At 37.4% G+C, this 17,581-nt stretch overlaps 1 protein-coding gene across 2 annotated transcripts in view; it reads left to right on the forward strand.

Annotated features, from left to right (window-relative positions):
* Positions 1-17,581, forward strand: part of PRKCA (protein kinase C alpha) — a 266,528-nt gene that overhangs the window by 224,763 nt on the left and 24,184 nt on the right. For both annotated transcript variants that reach the window (XM_067547328.1, XM_067547329.1), the window contains exons 9-13: positions 4,411-4,554; positions 5,830-6,003; positions 7,464-7,555; positions 9,205-9,267; positions 10,365-10,503. In XM_067547328.1, the coding sequence (XP_067403429.1) occupies positions 4,411-4,554; positions 5,830-6,003; positions 7,464-7,555; positions 9,205-9,267; positions 10,365-10,503 (612 nt within the window). The remainder of the gene's footprint in view (positions 1-4,410; positions 4,555-5,829; positions 6,004-7,463; positions 7,556-9,204; positions 9,268-10,364; positions 10,504-17,581) is intronic.

Here is a 17,581-nt window from a genome sequence, read left to right on the forward strand (position 1 = left end):
AGGGGTGGTATGAACAACTGGTCATGTTCTCATGAGATAACAGAAAAGCACTGCTGGGATTCAATGTTCAGTTCAACATGTGTCTTAACTCATTCTGAATCTGCACATCTGTCTCAAGCAAATCTTCCCTGTTTGGGCCTTGAAGGCTCTGTGCTGTAAAACTAGAAAACTATGGCATCTCTGTGTGGTGTATTGTATCCTGTTATACAGTGCTTGCCCTGAATCCCTTTTTATATAAAATCAATGTATTCAGATTCTTATTAGAAGGGGAGACTGTTTGTGGAACGTGTGATATTATGGGTTAAAGTACTGTATATGGAGTATTTCTGATGGAAAATGCCTTTAGCTTTTTTTATTTGTCTTTTGCCTTGAGGACCTTTTATCCTTTCTATGGGAGTGAAAGTTCCATACTAATTAAAATCGGCAGAGCTGGGATGAGGAAGGCTTTCTCTTGCGTTCAGAAATGGGTATACCATATATCACCCGGATTAAGAAGCTAAGTTTCATGGAAGTTGTTGCCAACCATCCATTAGTGGTCCCTGCTCACACCCCTGCTTGCATGATTTGTAGCATTGAAGTGCTAAGGAAGTGACCATAAGAAATAACTCTGTTTTCTATAAAAGGAATATTTTAGTAATACCTAACAAAGCTGTATTCATTGCTGGTTATCCCCATGAAAAAATTGCTAAATTGTCTGTAGTAGCCACTGAGAAGTAAACAGCCATCCTGCAGATACCTGTCAGCTTTTTAAAGAAGCTATTGCAGTTGTTAATTTCTAAATTGAAATACTCTTCTTATAGTTTTAAAGGTAAGATTTAAGGCTTTTGTTGGGGTTTTTAAATCCATTGACAAAGGGGCATATAAACAAACAATAAATTAGTGGTGGGACTGAGGGGTCACAAAGTTCTGGTACTGATTCAATGTTCTGTAAAATTTAAACCTTTTTGTTTGGGCCCATCTTCATGATAAATTTAACCACATGCAGCATTATAGAAGCTGACTCTGAAGGGCTGTTAAGGTGTTAGTTCTTTCCATTTACAGTGACAATGTAGTTTCCCATCAAAAATTTGTTTTTACTGTTTTATCCGGAGGTTCTTCATAGCCCTTTTCTGATGTTGTTCCCATAGAAACAACCTTCATTTGTTCTGTTATCACTGGCAGTGATACAGTGAATCTGTGAATAGGACAAAGAAAGAAGACAAAGTTATCTTTGGGCAAATAAGCGATTGGAATACACTGCAGTAGAACCCTGACGTTTCCCGTCGGGCTGCACTACAAATAGGTCATCCTGGAAATGCATGGTTTAAGTCAGTGACTGTGTCCATTTCTTCAAAACGCTGTGTACCAGCCTTGAAGTTTGCGTTGTACCCTGTTGATACACTTTAACCAAAAGGCGACAAAAAAGATTCCAATGCACTATTTTTCCTCTGTGCTGAACATGGAAGTCTGTCTTTAATTGTCCACTATGAACAGAGTGTTGTAAATGTTGGCCCAGTTGAAAGAGCACTGCAGATCTTTTAATGGGTATTTGTCATTAGGTTATTTAAGCCATTCTGATTTCTGCCCTTTCATTGAGTGATTCAGGCTGGGAGTAAGCCACTCTGCTTTTGTTCAGGAGTCTTCTGAGATGACTCTTTGCCTTGCACTTGTCTGTACACCAAAGTATCTGTAGCCAATGTTATTCCTTTTGCCCCCCTGAATTTTCCATGCATGTGCTGCAGTATGATATTGATAATACCGCTAAGATTAGGACTGTCTCTTACTGAGACATTGTGTTTGGCATAAGGTCTGGCCAAATGTTTAAAAGGCATTTGATACCATTTCTGGCGCCTGGGTAGGTCACACTGAACAGATGATATTTGCAGTCTTGTACAAGACACTGTTGTTGCACACCTTACAGAAAGCCCAGTTTTTGCGGATTGGTGGAAAATCTGGATTTTGCCTTCATTTTCTTGCTGTAGCAAAAGGCAAGTTTTACAACAAACTGTGTTTCCCACTATGAAGCCTGAAGCGCATTTAGAAGGACATTATCCCCAAACTTTCTTAAAACCACCATATTGAGGTTACCAAGTGTTCTTCACCTGCTAACCCCAAACCATACATTTATTGTGTTCCACATCCCGTGTCCCAGAATATTTGTAGTTTTTTCAGTTAAAATAACCTAAAATGCTACAGTACATACTGATTTTATTTATAAGATCATTGTGCCATCTGTGGCCAAAATAGACAGTTACATTAAGCATATATAATGTAGGTAATTTCACATTTAAAAAAATATCAATGTACAATATGCATGTTCATCTTATAGATAAATTGTACATTCCCTAATGCTCTTTATTCAATAAACTGAATAACTATTCCTATTTATGTTCAGATGATTAGCGTCATAGCTAGAAAGATGTATATTTATTATTTTCTGTTTTTAGAAGAAAAATGTCCTCTGCCTCAGAAAACAGCTTCTTAGCTCACTTAAGGAGTGGCAAAGTGAACTTCCTCCACCTGCTGATTATTTTAGATTTTAGCGTATCTAATATTACTACTACAAAAACCAGTCTACTCTGTCAGGATGACCAAAAAAGTCTTTTCCATCTTTAATGATGTTTGTTGTACCAGTTGCTTTCTGATCTTGACAATTAAATATTCCCCATAGTTACTACTAAGGAGAAACGACAGTGTTTTCTGTAAGTCTGCTGTGTAGCCAGCAGAGGGCACAGTAGCTTCCCAATTAACCTTTACAATTATCTTGGGAGGCAAGCTAGAGCTTTTGTTAGTAAAGCATCTATTAATATATAAATGAGACTTAGGTTTTCATCCCAAAAAACAAATATAATGGACCAGAATCTTTGCAGTGACTTGGAATGATCAGAGTGCCAAATATAGTGTTCACAGCCTCAGGTATGAGACTAGGTATACATGACCCATGATGTCCCAGGAGAGAAGCTGCAGCGTTTCATTGGAATGTTATTTGAAAAGCAAAGCAGCTGGTGCTGCCTACTCGGTGTCTGGCTCAGACTCATCTATATTTTGTAAAGATGGACAACTTAACCTGCTTCTTACACATAAAACCATTTTGTTGTTTAGGCCTCTCTCGGGGGCCATGCATCAGAATGTCCAGAAATACTCCGTGTATAGAAATAGAGAGAGAGAAAGTGATCTGACTAAACATCTCCTATCTTTTATAAACATAAATCTTTAGTTTACAATCTGTTTGTTGACGTTTCAGTCATGCCATGTATTGTTCAGAGGTAGATGCTGTGCCCACACAAAACCCTATTAAAGTCTATGGGAATTAGTGCCAGCATAGAGGTCTACCCCAGAGCAATGCATTGAGGAACTGGAACCTAGACTGTAAGGTCTATGGGCCAGGGACTGTCTCTTACTATGCGTTTTTATGGTACTTAGCGCAGTGGAGTCTCTGGGTGCTACTGCAATACAAATAGTTAATTATAATAAAGGAAGAAACTGGAAATGCCATGTTTATTTTAAGCTCCATTACAAACATCCAACCTTGCTGAAAAGGGGGGGGGGATCATGTATATACCAACAGAGTGGCTTTTCATATGTATGAAAGGGCATACTCACTGTCAAGAGGTGAAGGAGAATTTGATTTCTGTTAAGTGAAATGTCTTAAAATAGAGGGGGGAAATTATCTTCAAGTTTCCAGGGGGAATACACAGGGTGAATTCTCACCCAAGCTTCGACACTGACTTACTGGTCACTGATGTTGGACAAGTGACTTGACTTCTCCATGCCTTGGATCCCTTACCTGTGCAATGGTGATGATAATACATAACCACTGTATCTTCCAGATACAGCATTAGGAGTAATTACTATGTTTGTAAAGTGCCTTGGAGACTCAAAGCAGAGTCTGAGCAGTTAGGATTATTTAGACAGTCCAGTGCAATGGGTCTTCATATACTTTAAAAACACTGATGTAATGCATGTCACGGACTAATTCTTGCTGTGAAGAATGAACTTGTGTATGACATCTTAAAAGAGAATGTATGAGAGATACTTCTAGAGTACACTACTAACATTACAGTATGGCATTTATAAAGAGCACCTTTTATATTTAAAAACAAAAATCACAGGTTAGCCTGCTTTTGGCATGAAAATAGTGATTTTTGTTTGGTTTTTGTGTTGATTTTGCTCTGTTAACCAGATAAGCGTATCTGCTTTTATCTGGTTAGACATGTACACTGTTTACCACTTTGTTTCACTTTATAATGATAAAAGTGTTGTTGGAATGAGCCTTTGGATTTGTGTCTGGGCAAACTTTTGTTATGCAGCCTTTCTTCTGAGAATGCAGCTTCAAATCAGTCATTTACAACTGAACATCATTCTTCTAATCTTTCCTTTTACTGGGTAAGCAGGTAACACTTCTCACTTCAATATTCTTTACTTCTTTAGAAAGCCAGACTTGGTCCAGCTGGTAACAAAGTCATTACTCCAACAGAAGATAGGATTTCCAATATACCATCCAACAACCTTGACAGTGTGAAACTGACAGATTTCAACTTTCTCATGGTGCTTGGGAAGGGGAGCTTTGGAAAGGTAAGAAACCTTGAAACTCAGTTCCACCTGCCTTATTTTTTAATAATAGAAATGAACTGAGAATTCTTCTCCCATGAACTGTTGTTTATAAGATGCAGATTTTTAAGTGAGAGTAAGTAACCATTGGAACAGGTTATTCTGCAATGTGGTAAGTTCTCCATCAAAAGAGATGCTCATCTATTTCAACCATAAGTTGTAGGGCTAGATGCAGAAATCACAGAGTGAAATTCTGTGGCCTCTGTAGTGCAGAAGTACAGTTTAATCTAACCCTTCCTTAAATTCTAAAATCTATTAAATTAAGAGCAGGAAAATGCCATTGTACGCATTTGCCACCGATTTTAGGGATTCAGTTTTTAAACAGTCTCTACTTACTATACAAATACTATTCTTGTGATTATTCTTGCATCTAAAACCTGCAGTGAGGATCTATCAGTACAGTAGACGATTTCCATGTGTATGAAGATTACTTTTGTACTGATAGTTAACTGCTAAAACTTGGCATGGGGGAAATATTTGTTTTCCACTATATGAAATGTCCAGAACTGGACTGTCTGATGTCTTGCCGTTCCACATTGTTGGGCTAATTTTCAAGCCTGGGTGATGTAATAGACACTCAAATTCTATATCTGTCACTTAAGTCTGAACATGCCACTTGAGTGTGGAGATGCCTGTTTTATGCCTATAGGTATTGAATTGCAAAATTTGAATGCTTTTAAGTTGCATGTTAAAAAAATTGAGTTCCTAAATATTAAATAATTTTAAGTAATTCTGGGTTTTCCATATAGAGGTGAGCTCAAGAATCCAGATCTGAACTTCCCAAAGTTCAAGGAGTTTTCATCTTCAGTGATGCTGATGATGATAGAGCTGTTACGTAGGCCACAATGCCATTTGTGGAAGTTGTCCTAATGCAGTAGGAATGAATATTTGGGAAACGTCAGTGAAAACTATTAACCCAGCAAGGTGCTGCTATTTTTCTGGCTGTTTTAACAGTTGGTTTTATAATAAAAATGTACTTTACAGAGGAACTCGTGGGGTCTGTTGTGTTGTTGGCCATTAGGAGAGGAGCCCAGGATTATCTGGGGAGCACTGGCACAGGTGTCACTGCAAACACTATTTTTGAAGTGACTAGTACAGATCATTGTAATCAGTGAGTAATCATGGTATTTGTAGAGCTTCAAGCCAAGTCAATAAGTACCAATAAAATGGGAAACTGGTGAATCACCTCCATTCTCTGACAGCGAGGGAGATTTTCATCCTATCATTTCTCTTGTGCAGGTGATGCTGGCAGACAGGAAGGGGACAGAGGAGCTGTATGCAATCAAAATATTGAAAAAAGATGTGGTGATTCAGGATGATGATGTGGAATGTACCATGGTTGAAAAACGAGTCCTAGCGCTGCAGGATAAGCCACCTTTCCTAACACAGCTGCATTCTTGCTTCCAAACAGTTGTACGTAATGTCTGTCCTTTCCCTCTCCTCCACTTCTTTCACAGTTTAATCTTCTGCTAAGATAACACTCTGATATATTTTATTATTTCAGACACATTTGTTATATTCCACTTGCAGATCTCACAGGTGCTTTACATAGAAAACTGTAGAGAAATAGATACCCTGTGAAAATAGCAAAATCCGTAAAAACAGTAAATAGATTTTGAGACGTATTCTACAGAAACTAGTTATACAAAGCTATTCTCTTTCTGTATATAAGAACTGAGTTATGTTAGTGGGACTGTTTCATATCATTAAAGTTAAGCATGTACTTAAGTGTTTTGATGGATTGGGGCCTTAATGCTCCAGTAATCTCATGAGATAATTACTTACTAATTAATACCTTGGCATAGTTAATTTGGTTTCCTGGTACCCCTAAGATAAGGAGGCTGAAGCTAGGTTGGTAGTTTGCGAGCAAGGAATAGATGAGTGCTTTTTACTTCTCCTAAGAGTGGGATACCAACAATAGTATGTAATATACAGAAAGGTTCACCAATGGAGTTTGTGTTGGTGATATAAGGACCAGGAGATGGTACATGTCAGAAGATGATCCCATGAGGGCATGTTTTAGTTCACAGGGAAAGGTCAGTGGTAGCCACTTAATTCTAAATGTAGTGCTGTTTTTTGTGGCATGGACATTTGTCTACTTGGATAAAGACATCTAAAGTCAAGCCCCAAAAATGCAGCGATTTTACACTGAGTATGTACTTTTATATATAAGCATAAATCTTTGCAAGAATGAGGCCTCATTTCACATCACCTTTGGACCATCCAATGGTAACACATTCTGCTAACAATCTGGACTGAGCACATAAGTCAGTTAGGTGCTTTTGAAAATGTTACCTTACATGTCTAATTTCAGACTCCCAGGTTTGTATGTTTTGGTCAAAGCAATTTTAACACTGCGAGAAAAATCTCCCTCCAAAATGCCTTAAAGCGATCTGCCTCTTGCTGAAATAGGGACGCTAGGACAAAAATGATTTGGAGTTAGCCAGTTCAGTGTCAGAACTCATGAACCTCATGTTGTCTTAAAAACATGAGCTCTTGGGCATAGTTATGTCTTCCTGTCTGATGAACAGCACTTGTAACATTGTGGGCACTACCGTAATACAAGTAATAAGAAATAAACTTGCATCACTAAAATTGACAAGACTCGGTAGAGTTCCAGTCTGACTCTTGCAACGTCTATAAATCATTCTATTTCTGTTTTCTGATCTAGTCAATTGTTTTTGCCATAATTTGCAGAATATATCGAGACATTCTTAAGATTATTTTGAATTATTATCTTTATGGTAGTGACCTCTACTGGAAAATACATAATTGTCCATGCCTAATGTGTTTACCTTTTTAATAATATGTTACTACTAGGCAATATCACTCCATGTGCCTAATGTGTTTACCTTTTTAATACTATGTTCTAGGATCGTCTGTACTTTGTTATGGAGTATGTGAATGGTGGTGACCTCATGTATCACATTCAGCAAGTAGGAAAATTTAAGGAGCCACAGGCAGTGTGAGTGTTTGTTGATTTAAATAAAGTCATCACTAATTTTACACTGCAGCAGAGGGATCAGTATTATACAGTATGTATGTACAGTATTATACAGTATGTATGTACAGTATTATATAGAAATCGGGGCTGGTCTAAACACACAGCACATATCGCAGAAGTCAGCTTAACCTTGAAAAAAAAATCAATGCATGCATTAAACGCATACCCCACAGGTGACAAGTTTTTGAACAAGTAAACCGGAAATTTAAAAAATATTACTTGTGATTTTTTTTTACTACTGAATAGTGTATGTGAGTAAAATAGGGCTATTAACAATTCACTCTAAATGAACACCACTGCAAGAGACAGTAGAAACAGATTCAGAATTTACAATATAATTAAGCATAAATTTAATACATATCTAGTGATAGATTCTGGGGTCCCACTTTATATTAAAGGTCAACTTATGAACAGTTTTAAAAGAGTTAATACATTAATAGATGTTTTGGTAAGTAGTTAATCAAATATTATATATTGTTATAAAGTCCCAACAGATCAGACGGTTGTTAATCAGCAGCAACACCTTCTGATGTGCTTCTCTTTAACACATACCATGCAAGTTTGTGACGTGCTTTTAATATCTATTAGTCATTTATTAACATTTTATAAACAGTTCATCTATTAAATCTTAATATAAAGTGTGACCTGTCCTGGTTTTAAAAATGCAGAAAAATAGCTGTTGTTAAGAATTTGAAACTTGCTCAGGATGATTTAAATAAGTAAGAGTCATTAAAAAAAACCCTTCTATTTTAAATGTTTGACACATGTTTGGCCTCATGAAGTACTAAATAAAAACCAGACTTATCTCAGGGTTAGATCCTCAGCTGGTGTAATATTCATAGCACCATTGATTTCCAGTGGGTATGTATTACCACAGCTTCATTGACTTCAGTGGAGCTAGGACGTTGTACACCATCTGAGGGTCTGCTCCATGTTCTCCATTGGCACATGTTCCAAAGAGACTAAAAACAGTTCTGGCATTTTAAGAGCTAAACTGCCTTCTTGTTTTTATGAAACTTAATAATCAATCTTGTCATTTAGTGGCCTTCTTGCATGTAATTGGCACAGCTCTGTAGTAACTCTGGCTTCAAAAGCTCGTCAATATTGTATATACTCAAACTACTCTTGGCAATTACATTTTATATGGCAGTCATTTCAGTTAGTCACGTAATTAATCCATCAATATTTGCATAAAAGAACAATATTTATTGTTATAAGTTATTTTAACAATGTGTGAATCTCAGTGTAAATTAAGCAGCAACATGAATCATAAATGGTCTGATGAGATCAGGTATTGAAAGGAATGACCTATCCAATCAGCTTACTTACCACAGAACTGTCATGTATTAATTGCACAGTTCCCCTTAATTTAGGAAGAAATGCCCAAACATTTAACTGTCTTGTCATATTATTATCATCAAACACTTTATGAATGATTATGAAAAATCAAGTTGATGCAGAATGTTATCTTTACTGCTTTATACATACATGAATGCAATAGCTTTTCATACTCCTTTGTTTTCATTCTTTGGTGTGGTGGGTTTCAAATATGCTTCTGCAGTGGAAAATCATATATGGAAGGTAAGAAATCTGAAATTCTGTTCTTACAGGTTTTATGCAGCTGAGATTTCAGTTGGGCTATTCTTTCTCCATAAAAGAGGAATTGTTTATAGGTGAGTACTAACTGACACAAGTAATTCCTATGACACTGTTATTAAAACTCTGCAGGGACTGATATGTTTGGCTCTTTAGAATATTTTAAAAGATGGTTTTATAAAAGGTAGTCAATTTGGTGTTAATAACTAAACTTCATTGTTTTGCGGTGATGTTCCTTTAACTAAGGTGACTCCTTTTCTTTGGCCTTGTCTACACTAGAAAAATTTGTCAACATAACCTACCACCCTCCTACATCCCAGTCCCAGCCGCACAGGGACTTCTCCCCACGTCCCACACAGTCCTGGCTTGCAGACGGGAGCCAGGCTCCAGCCACCTGCGTCCCACCTGGTCCTGGCTTGGAGCCAGGAACCAGGCTGCAGCTGGCTATGTTTAATTAATTAATTTACCTACTAATTTAATAAATACATTAATTTAACCACTTTAATTAAGTGGTTACTAGTTCATTACTAATTTAGAAAATTGACTTGGAGTAGTGAGTCTCAAACTTTTTCATAGTGTGGACAACACCTTAAGAGAGAGTATCCTTTGAATACCGCCCCTCCCATTTGTGGTCACATAACATCCCTTTGGCAGTGCAGTATTTATGTATTGTTGTTAATCTGTAATGTAACTTTTTGGCCTTTGTGAAAAGACTTCATCTTACTATCCATTTTCACACAACTCCCCTAGAGCCACCCTCGTCCTCTCTTCCTGTTCCTCTCCGAGACATCCAGCTTGGCTGTACTGCTCCATTGCTGAAGTATCACCTTTCACCCAAAGTGCACTATATGATGAAGTGCAGCCACTGCTATGGGGCAGCACACCCAAGGGGAAAGGTGTATGTGGCTGATGAATTCTTGGACAAACCCATATGTTTAAGAAAGATGCCATGGGATCTTTAATATCCACACAGAACTCAAAGAAAATACTTCCTGTTTTTAAGGCATCATCTGAAAGATTTCCCCCTCTCCACTGTACTGTATATATAATTTCCCTCTCTCCACTCCACTGTATATATAATACATAGCATTCAGTAATGAAACTGATGTAAGACAACGTTTTTGGTGGCCTAGTTGGTATAAGTATTAATATTAAATACTGTGATTCTTCATAGAGATCTGAAATTAGATAATGTGATGTTGGATTCAGAAGGACACATAAAGATTGCTGATTTTGGGATGTGCAAAGAACACATGACAGATGCGGTAACGACGAGGACCTTCTGTGGCACTCCAGACTACATTGCACCAGAGGTAAACATTTTACATTTGAAGTAGCATACGACCTCTCAAAAGGATTTTGTGAACTCACGTTTAAACATGTCACCCAGTGAATATATGACAGCTACAAAAATGGCTGTTTTATACAAATAGGACTTTCCTTACCTCTGCAGGAAGATGTGACTCTTTTGTGAATGAATAAAAAAGACCATTAATATGATTTCATTTAGGGAGTATATAGCGATGAGAAACCTGAAGCATGGTTTGTTTATCAGATTGAAATTCAGATTTGTGCTCATAATACCAAACTGCTAAGCAAGCCATAATGCCAGCGTGAACTGTCAATCCAGTCTTATCCAAATTGTAGCACGCATGCATATAAAAAGCTTTGTGCATTTAATTTTAAAGTCATACGATGCTGACAGGTGTTAATGAGGTTCTTATTGGGAGCAAACATAGCTTTATTAATGCATCTCACCATGAGTTCTCACAGCTGCTATAAAATATATTAACAAGCATTTGCACTATTTTCAGAAACTCAGGAGTCTCTCATTGATTTTCAACAAGAGATTAATGAGTTCCTGCAGTGGTTCACCAACTTTCCTGCAAAGCTTCTGTGCTATAGTCCAGATAATACATAACCTATCACCTTGCACAAAGTTGGGCTACCACTTCTGGATTTGAGAGAGCTCCTCCTGTACTGCAAATTCAGGACTTCGATGCAGTTGATGTAACAAATCTAAAGTTTTCCTCTAAAATTCCCATTAGTGTATGTCAGCATCACTAAAAAGTATCACCTATCTGAATTATTCAATACCAAATTTTAGTCAGATGTTTATAGTCAGGGTTTATAATGAGAAAAGTTTACTTTACCCATATCCACCAAAAAAATCTGTGTTAATTTATTACAGGCAAAGTAACTCAAGTGCATCAACACAATTACAAAAAAAGTCAATGACATTTCAGGCAGTATGAACATCCAGAACCACAATTTATGTCTTACCAATTAAACATTCTAATACCCACACGTACTCAGACTGCTCAGCTCAAAACCATAGGCTTCTCACCTCCAGTATGCAGCTGCTCAGCATGCTCACAACCAAGTGCTCAAACCCCACACTCAAACCCCACCTTAACTCCAGCCTGTGCAAAATGAAGATGTGATACCGAGAGATATAGTTGTACTTTCAATAGTTAACTTAGGTATAAGACAAAATGAGAAATGAGGAACTGTGGACAGTAAGTGATTTGGATATCTAAGTGTTAGGATCTGCTGTTCATGTGTATTGAGCATGGAGCCTAAATTCAAGAGCACTGATTAAAATCCTGTTTTGACTGAACATTTCAAGACAATTGTAACTTGGTTCAGGGCTTAAATTCTTAGAGTATTTCCTGAAGCCCCCACCCCCAATACTTCTCCTCCCGCATCATCATGCTATAAAAACTCCAGGGGGGTTGAAAATATTTACCGGACTGGCTGAATTTAAGCCCTGCTCTGGATCCACAATCAACATCTCCATAATTAGATCTATGGTTCCATGTAAAGAAATTTCTTCCTGATCCAAAAGTCTGCCTGTTTTACAGGACACTAATTAAAATGCATCTCTGACTACAGCATGTCCAGCTGTATTGTATGTTTGTTAAAGCACATAAGATTTATATGTGGGGAAAAAACATGCATAATATGAATTTTGTCCCTTTTTATTGAAATTGGAAGTGAGAAATATTTTTTTCTGCTCAAAGCTAATAGTCTGAACCGATGTAAAATAAAATGTGAAATGTTAACAAACCTTGTGTTTTCATAAAGTGCTGTTACTTGCAGCATGCGATCAGAATAACCAGGTCAGCATTTCACCTTTTCCCATCAAAATGGAAATGAAGCCAATGTAGCAAAGAACACAGAGAAGATAGTGCCATATCTAGGGGTGATAGTCTTGTGCCAGCCAATGTCAGAGAACACATGGTCAATGTACAGTTGAAATGGTACATTTTCACTTTATTTTATATGAAGAAATTGTCCGTTTATCACTGCATTCTGTCACTGGGGGAAAATACTCCTTGTTTGTATTATATTTCAGAGCATGATTGGCTTTTTTTTCAGCTGACTGGTTTTCTTTAGTTTCTGAGGACATAACCCGAGCAGAAGAATTGTTATCTAAAACTATACGATGAACCTCAATGCAAGGCAGTGGTATTAGTGCACCAGCGGCTTAACCCTAACTGCAGTGATTACTAGCATTTTCCATACCAGGATTTCAGTCCCAGGTAGTCAGGATCTTGCTGGAATGTCACCACTCTCCCCACTGCCACCCTCACACCTCATTTAGCAATATGGAAAGAGCATGGTAGTAGTGACCCTGATGCCTATTCATGACCCCACTCCCTTTCAGGGAGGGGAGGGTCACGATTCCCAGGTTGAGAATGCATGTTGTACTGTAAAATAATGGTTTCCTTTTTTTTTAATTTAAAGAAATTTAGCATTATTATTTTTTAGCTCGTGCATCATGTACATTAGACAAAGAGGGTATTTTAAGCATATATGTTCAAGATTTGAGAACTGTGAAAAGGTGAAAATAATTGTATGCTTAGTGCAACTAATTCTGTCAGGCAGGAGTAAACTGATTATCCTGTATGGCATTTTTGTTAATGGGCTGAGCTGAAATATAAATACTTATGGATCTAGTGGTCTAATGATCTTGAAATTGACTAATGCTGCAATATCTCTTTGGCTGGTCACCAGAAACTGAGGGAGATGGATGTCAAAACCAGCATCAGTAAAAAAGGATCCCAATAGCTTGTGCCACAAACTTCTCTGTTGAGCACAAAACAAAATTCCAAGAGTTCGAATCCTTGCTGTGACTGAAGGGTTGATGCTGATTCTGAGAGAACCCAAAACAATGTGTTTTTTAACGTAAAAAAATAACTTGTACCTGCCAGGATTATAGCAGGTGGTTAAATATTTTATCAGCTGAATTTATTATTATAGCACTGGTAATAATTTTACTGGATCATTTGAATTGATATTGTACTTTTTACCCGACCACTGAAAAGCAGCCAATCCTGAGACTGAATGTGACAGTGGATTAAGAGTGTAGTGAAGGAGGGAGTTATTTGAAATACTGAACTAATTAATGTTAAGTGTTCGTGAGTCTGCAGTGAAGCAGGAAACTAGCTCATGCACAAAATAGTAGCATTTCAGTTCTGACCCTGTGCCATTTACAGCAGTCGAGTCACACTGACCAGATTAGATCTGGTGATGAAGTGTTTCAGTCCTTTAGAGGAAACAAATATGCTTACCTTTAGAATCCTATCTGTTAAGGATAAGGCTCTGTCCTTTTATTGTGTGTGTGCACAGTGCCCAGGACAATGGAGACAATTACTAATTGGGGCCCACCACACGCACATAATAATGAGTTCTGTCTATGCTCTGAACTTTTTATAAAATCCTATTAGATTTACAAATAAATTAGGCTCACAACACTATCAGAGTTACAATAAAAGGGGGTGGGGGAAACAATGGGTAGGAACCTGTCTCCCCTCCACACACACACACTCCCCCCATTGAGAAGGTGTTTTGAATCTGCTTCTTTTCACTCTCTCCAAACTCCACCAGCCACATCTTGGTGAGGAAACAGATTGACGAGATTTGGCTACTGTTGGATTCAACAGATTAGCCTCCGTCTCTGAGCATGGGGTCAGAGCTTGCCAAATTTCTGTTTTATCCTTTGTGAAGAATTACCACTTTCTACTGGGGCTGCATCATTACTCAGGGAGGAAGTGACTCCTGCCACATTTAGTAGCTAGTGATGTTTAAAAAAAACAAAATAAAACAAATATTTCCCTTGAAGTGAGTCTTGACAGTTCGGTGTTTATACGACTGTAATGCCAATAAACCTGATAACTTTCCCTCCGTATCTAGCACAATCTGAACCAAAATAACTGTAGTCCTCCTCTGCCCCCACCAAATTACTGTCCTCCTCTAAAGTCCAGATTTTTTTCCTATTACATTCCCAACTAATGCTTTGAATAGCTCTCATTTGTTGTGTGTGAACCAGGCTGCCAGTTGCTCTGTGTGTGATGGGCCAGGTGAGCAAATTAACATGGCGGATTGCTCTCTTGCAATTCAGTTTTACCAAATCTGTATAGCCATATTATAATTTAGTGAGTGATTCACCTGGGGTCTAGTTAGTTAGGGTTTATGGGTTTTTTGTTTTGTTTTTAATCTTTTGAGGATCCCAGAAGGTGCAACAAATGTATCATTCAACCGTTCTACATTGTTATGGCATCGCATCGGTTTATTTCCCCAACTTGAGGAAAAAACATCATCACACTTTTGTTTTCACTGTGCCTGGTGAATTTTCCTGGTGGATCTGAGCTGTGATGGATACTAGAAAATTCCACATATTCAAGAAGAGAGCTCTAATATTAAGAGTGAAACCATATTTCTCAGGATGAAACCAATTGAGATACCACATCACGGTTCAATGAGAGAGAATTTAATAAACACTTTAAGTGGGATTTTCAAAAAGCAACTAAGTCCCTTTCAAGGGATTTGTCTTCTTTAGTTGCCTTTCTAAATCCCACCCTTTGATCCTACCTACATCTTATTAATCCTTTCAGCATTCCAGAAGTGTGGAGATACTGGACAGTTTCTTCAGTGTCTGAAGCACAAATTTACTGACATGCAATGTCTAATTGGTATTCCTGCTCCACTGATATGACCAGTGCGAAAACAGTTTAGAGTAATGAAGGACTATGATATTTCACATTGATTGTGTCTGACTCTGTTTGAGACTTTTTTGTTCTAAAGTTAGATTGGTTTTTGGGAGATCACATTCAAGGATGAGAACACTATTAGCTACTTGTTGCCCAGGGTAAATAAACAGTCAGCATCAGCAAACAAGTGTTTCTTGACCTTTTCCATACCACGACCCCATGATAAAAGAGCAAAAAAGTTCCGTTCTTTCCCATCCCACCCCATCTGGCCATAGAGCAATGGAAGTTTATTGTGACTTTCCTGAACCTATTTGTGACCCTTAGGCTGAGAACCCATTGGGTAGACATGTTTGAAGGGTTTTGCCCCCTCTCCATGGAATGGATCTGATATTTTTCCATTCTCTGTAAATAGCAGTTTACAAAGTATCTCTGTATTAGGCCCCTGGCAGGGAAATGTTCTAATTGTAAAAAATATTCTGCTCTTACATTTTAACAACTTTTTAAAAATACAGTTGTTACTTTGTGGGTAAAAACATTCTTATAGGGTTGGGATTTTTCCAGTACAGTGAGGTATTTTTTAACATGTTTTATATATAAAGGCCAGTTATTTTTTTTCTGGTTGAAATTTTGAAAGTGTTTGTTCTTTGAAGTAGCAACATTGATTTTAAATAGAACCCCCTGGGAATTTACTGGTGAGTGGAAAATACGTTGAGAGTAATCAAGTTTGTCAACCACTGTAACAGGAAGTAGGTGGTCTCAAGTATAAGTTATAAGGCCCAATATATGTGATAATTGTAAAATTAAGTCTGCATTTCTTTAGCCCCTTTCTTCTAGGTATCTCAAATTGCTATGCCGGCAGTAACTTTATTATGCCTGGCTATAGAGAAGGAGGAAAGTACAGAAAATACAAATGACGTGGTAGATTACACAAAGTGAGGGAATAGAATCTGATTCCCAGTCCCCTGCTCCAATCACTAGACGTAATTCTAATTTAAATAAAATAATTTACGTTTCCCCCCAATTTAAAAAGATCTCTTTAAAATTCTTCTCCATTTTTTCTAGATTGTTAGTTTAATTAGAAGTTGATATTAATAGCAGCTACCACGGAGTAAAAAATATATATATGGTATTCTAAAAATTAGTTTTCTACCGTAAAGTTAAGGTACAAATGTAATTTAGCTATTCTTAGCTACTCGTTTCAGCTATTAACTCATGAGTAATGTATTTCAGAGAGTAATTTATTTTGAATTCTTTCTTTGCTGAGAGAGAGACTGCTAACTTCCAGATCATGTCTTGTTATTAGCCTGGTGAAGACACTTTTTAGATAGACTGTAGTCTTTGTGTAGTGGCTAAGTAGTCCTGTTTTGTTGAATTAATCATTAAATGTTTTCCTTACAGACTGCCAGGTTGATTCCTTTTCCAGACTGCTGAAAACCTAGAGTATTTGATCTGTATTAGTCTTAGCAATTTGTTTCACATAGAATGAAAAACACATGGTAACAGGAACAGGAGAGTAAATTAAGGAATATTTAATAGTGAAAGGACAATATTTCATTCTCTGATTATTCCACTGAAATACAGGAATTATGGTTTCAGGATCAGCCAGACTTACCCCCAAACTAAATAGGAAACTTGTATTCTAGGAGAAATATCCAAGAATGTTTCAGAACATTCCCTACACTGGAAAAAAATGGAACGGGTCATCCTCTTCAGAATTATTAGAAATCAATAATAGTAAAGATACAAAGAAATGATGTTACACTGGGATGGCATTTAGACCTGAGAACTGTAACCTACTGTGTGCTCAAATGCACCTGTAAAATAAGTTAGCACTGCCCTTTGAAGGAGCTTTCAATCTTAGAAAATGTTGTGTGTGTTGGGTTTGTACATCCATCAGACTTCCATAATGTCAGCACTCAATATGCACTTGTGTCTGAGGCCTGAATTGAACCCTGTGGGTGCAAAATATTTGAAATTGCCATTACTGTGAACAGCAGAAACGTCTTTCTTGTTGGTTTAATGGTTCCCTGATTTCAGACTAAGCATGAAAATTGTATAGTGTGGTGAAACAAAGCTGAGATGGTCAGGGTCTTGCCCGTATTTTCAGGGTTTTTCCGTTTTTAGAGTGGAACAAAATGTAACTATTACAAAGTAGTGAAATTGAACGCTGTATTTCACTCAACACTGTATAATGAAATTGAACGCTGGTACCCTCTGAATGAAGTGTGAATGATGATTTGCTGCTTTAGCATAAATGGCTTGGTGAAATCATTCTGGTCGCCTGCGTGGCATTACTCTACCTGTTTCGTTATTTTCAAAAGCACCTCCTGAATCTTCGAAGGGCAAGATTTACAAAGGTGTTGAAGTGCCTAAAGAAGCAAATAGGCACCTAGTG

The sequence above is a fragment of the Emydura macquarii genome, unplaced genomic scaffold, assembly GCF_026122565.2.
Source record: "Emydura macquarii macquarii isolate MOO-44397 ecotype Brisbane River unplaced genomic scaffold, CSIRO-AGI_Emac_v2 contig_1230, whole genome shotgun sequence".
NCBI classification, from domain to species: domain Eukaryota; kingdom Metazoa; phylum Chordata; order Testudines; family Chelidae; genus Emydura; species Emydura macquarii.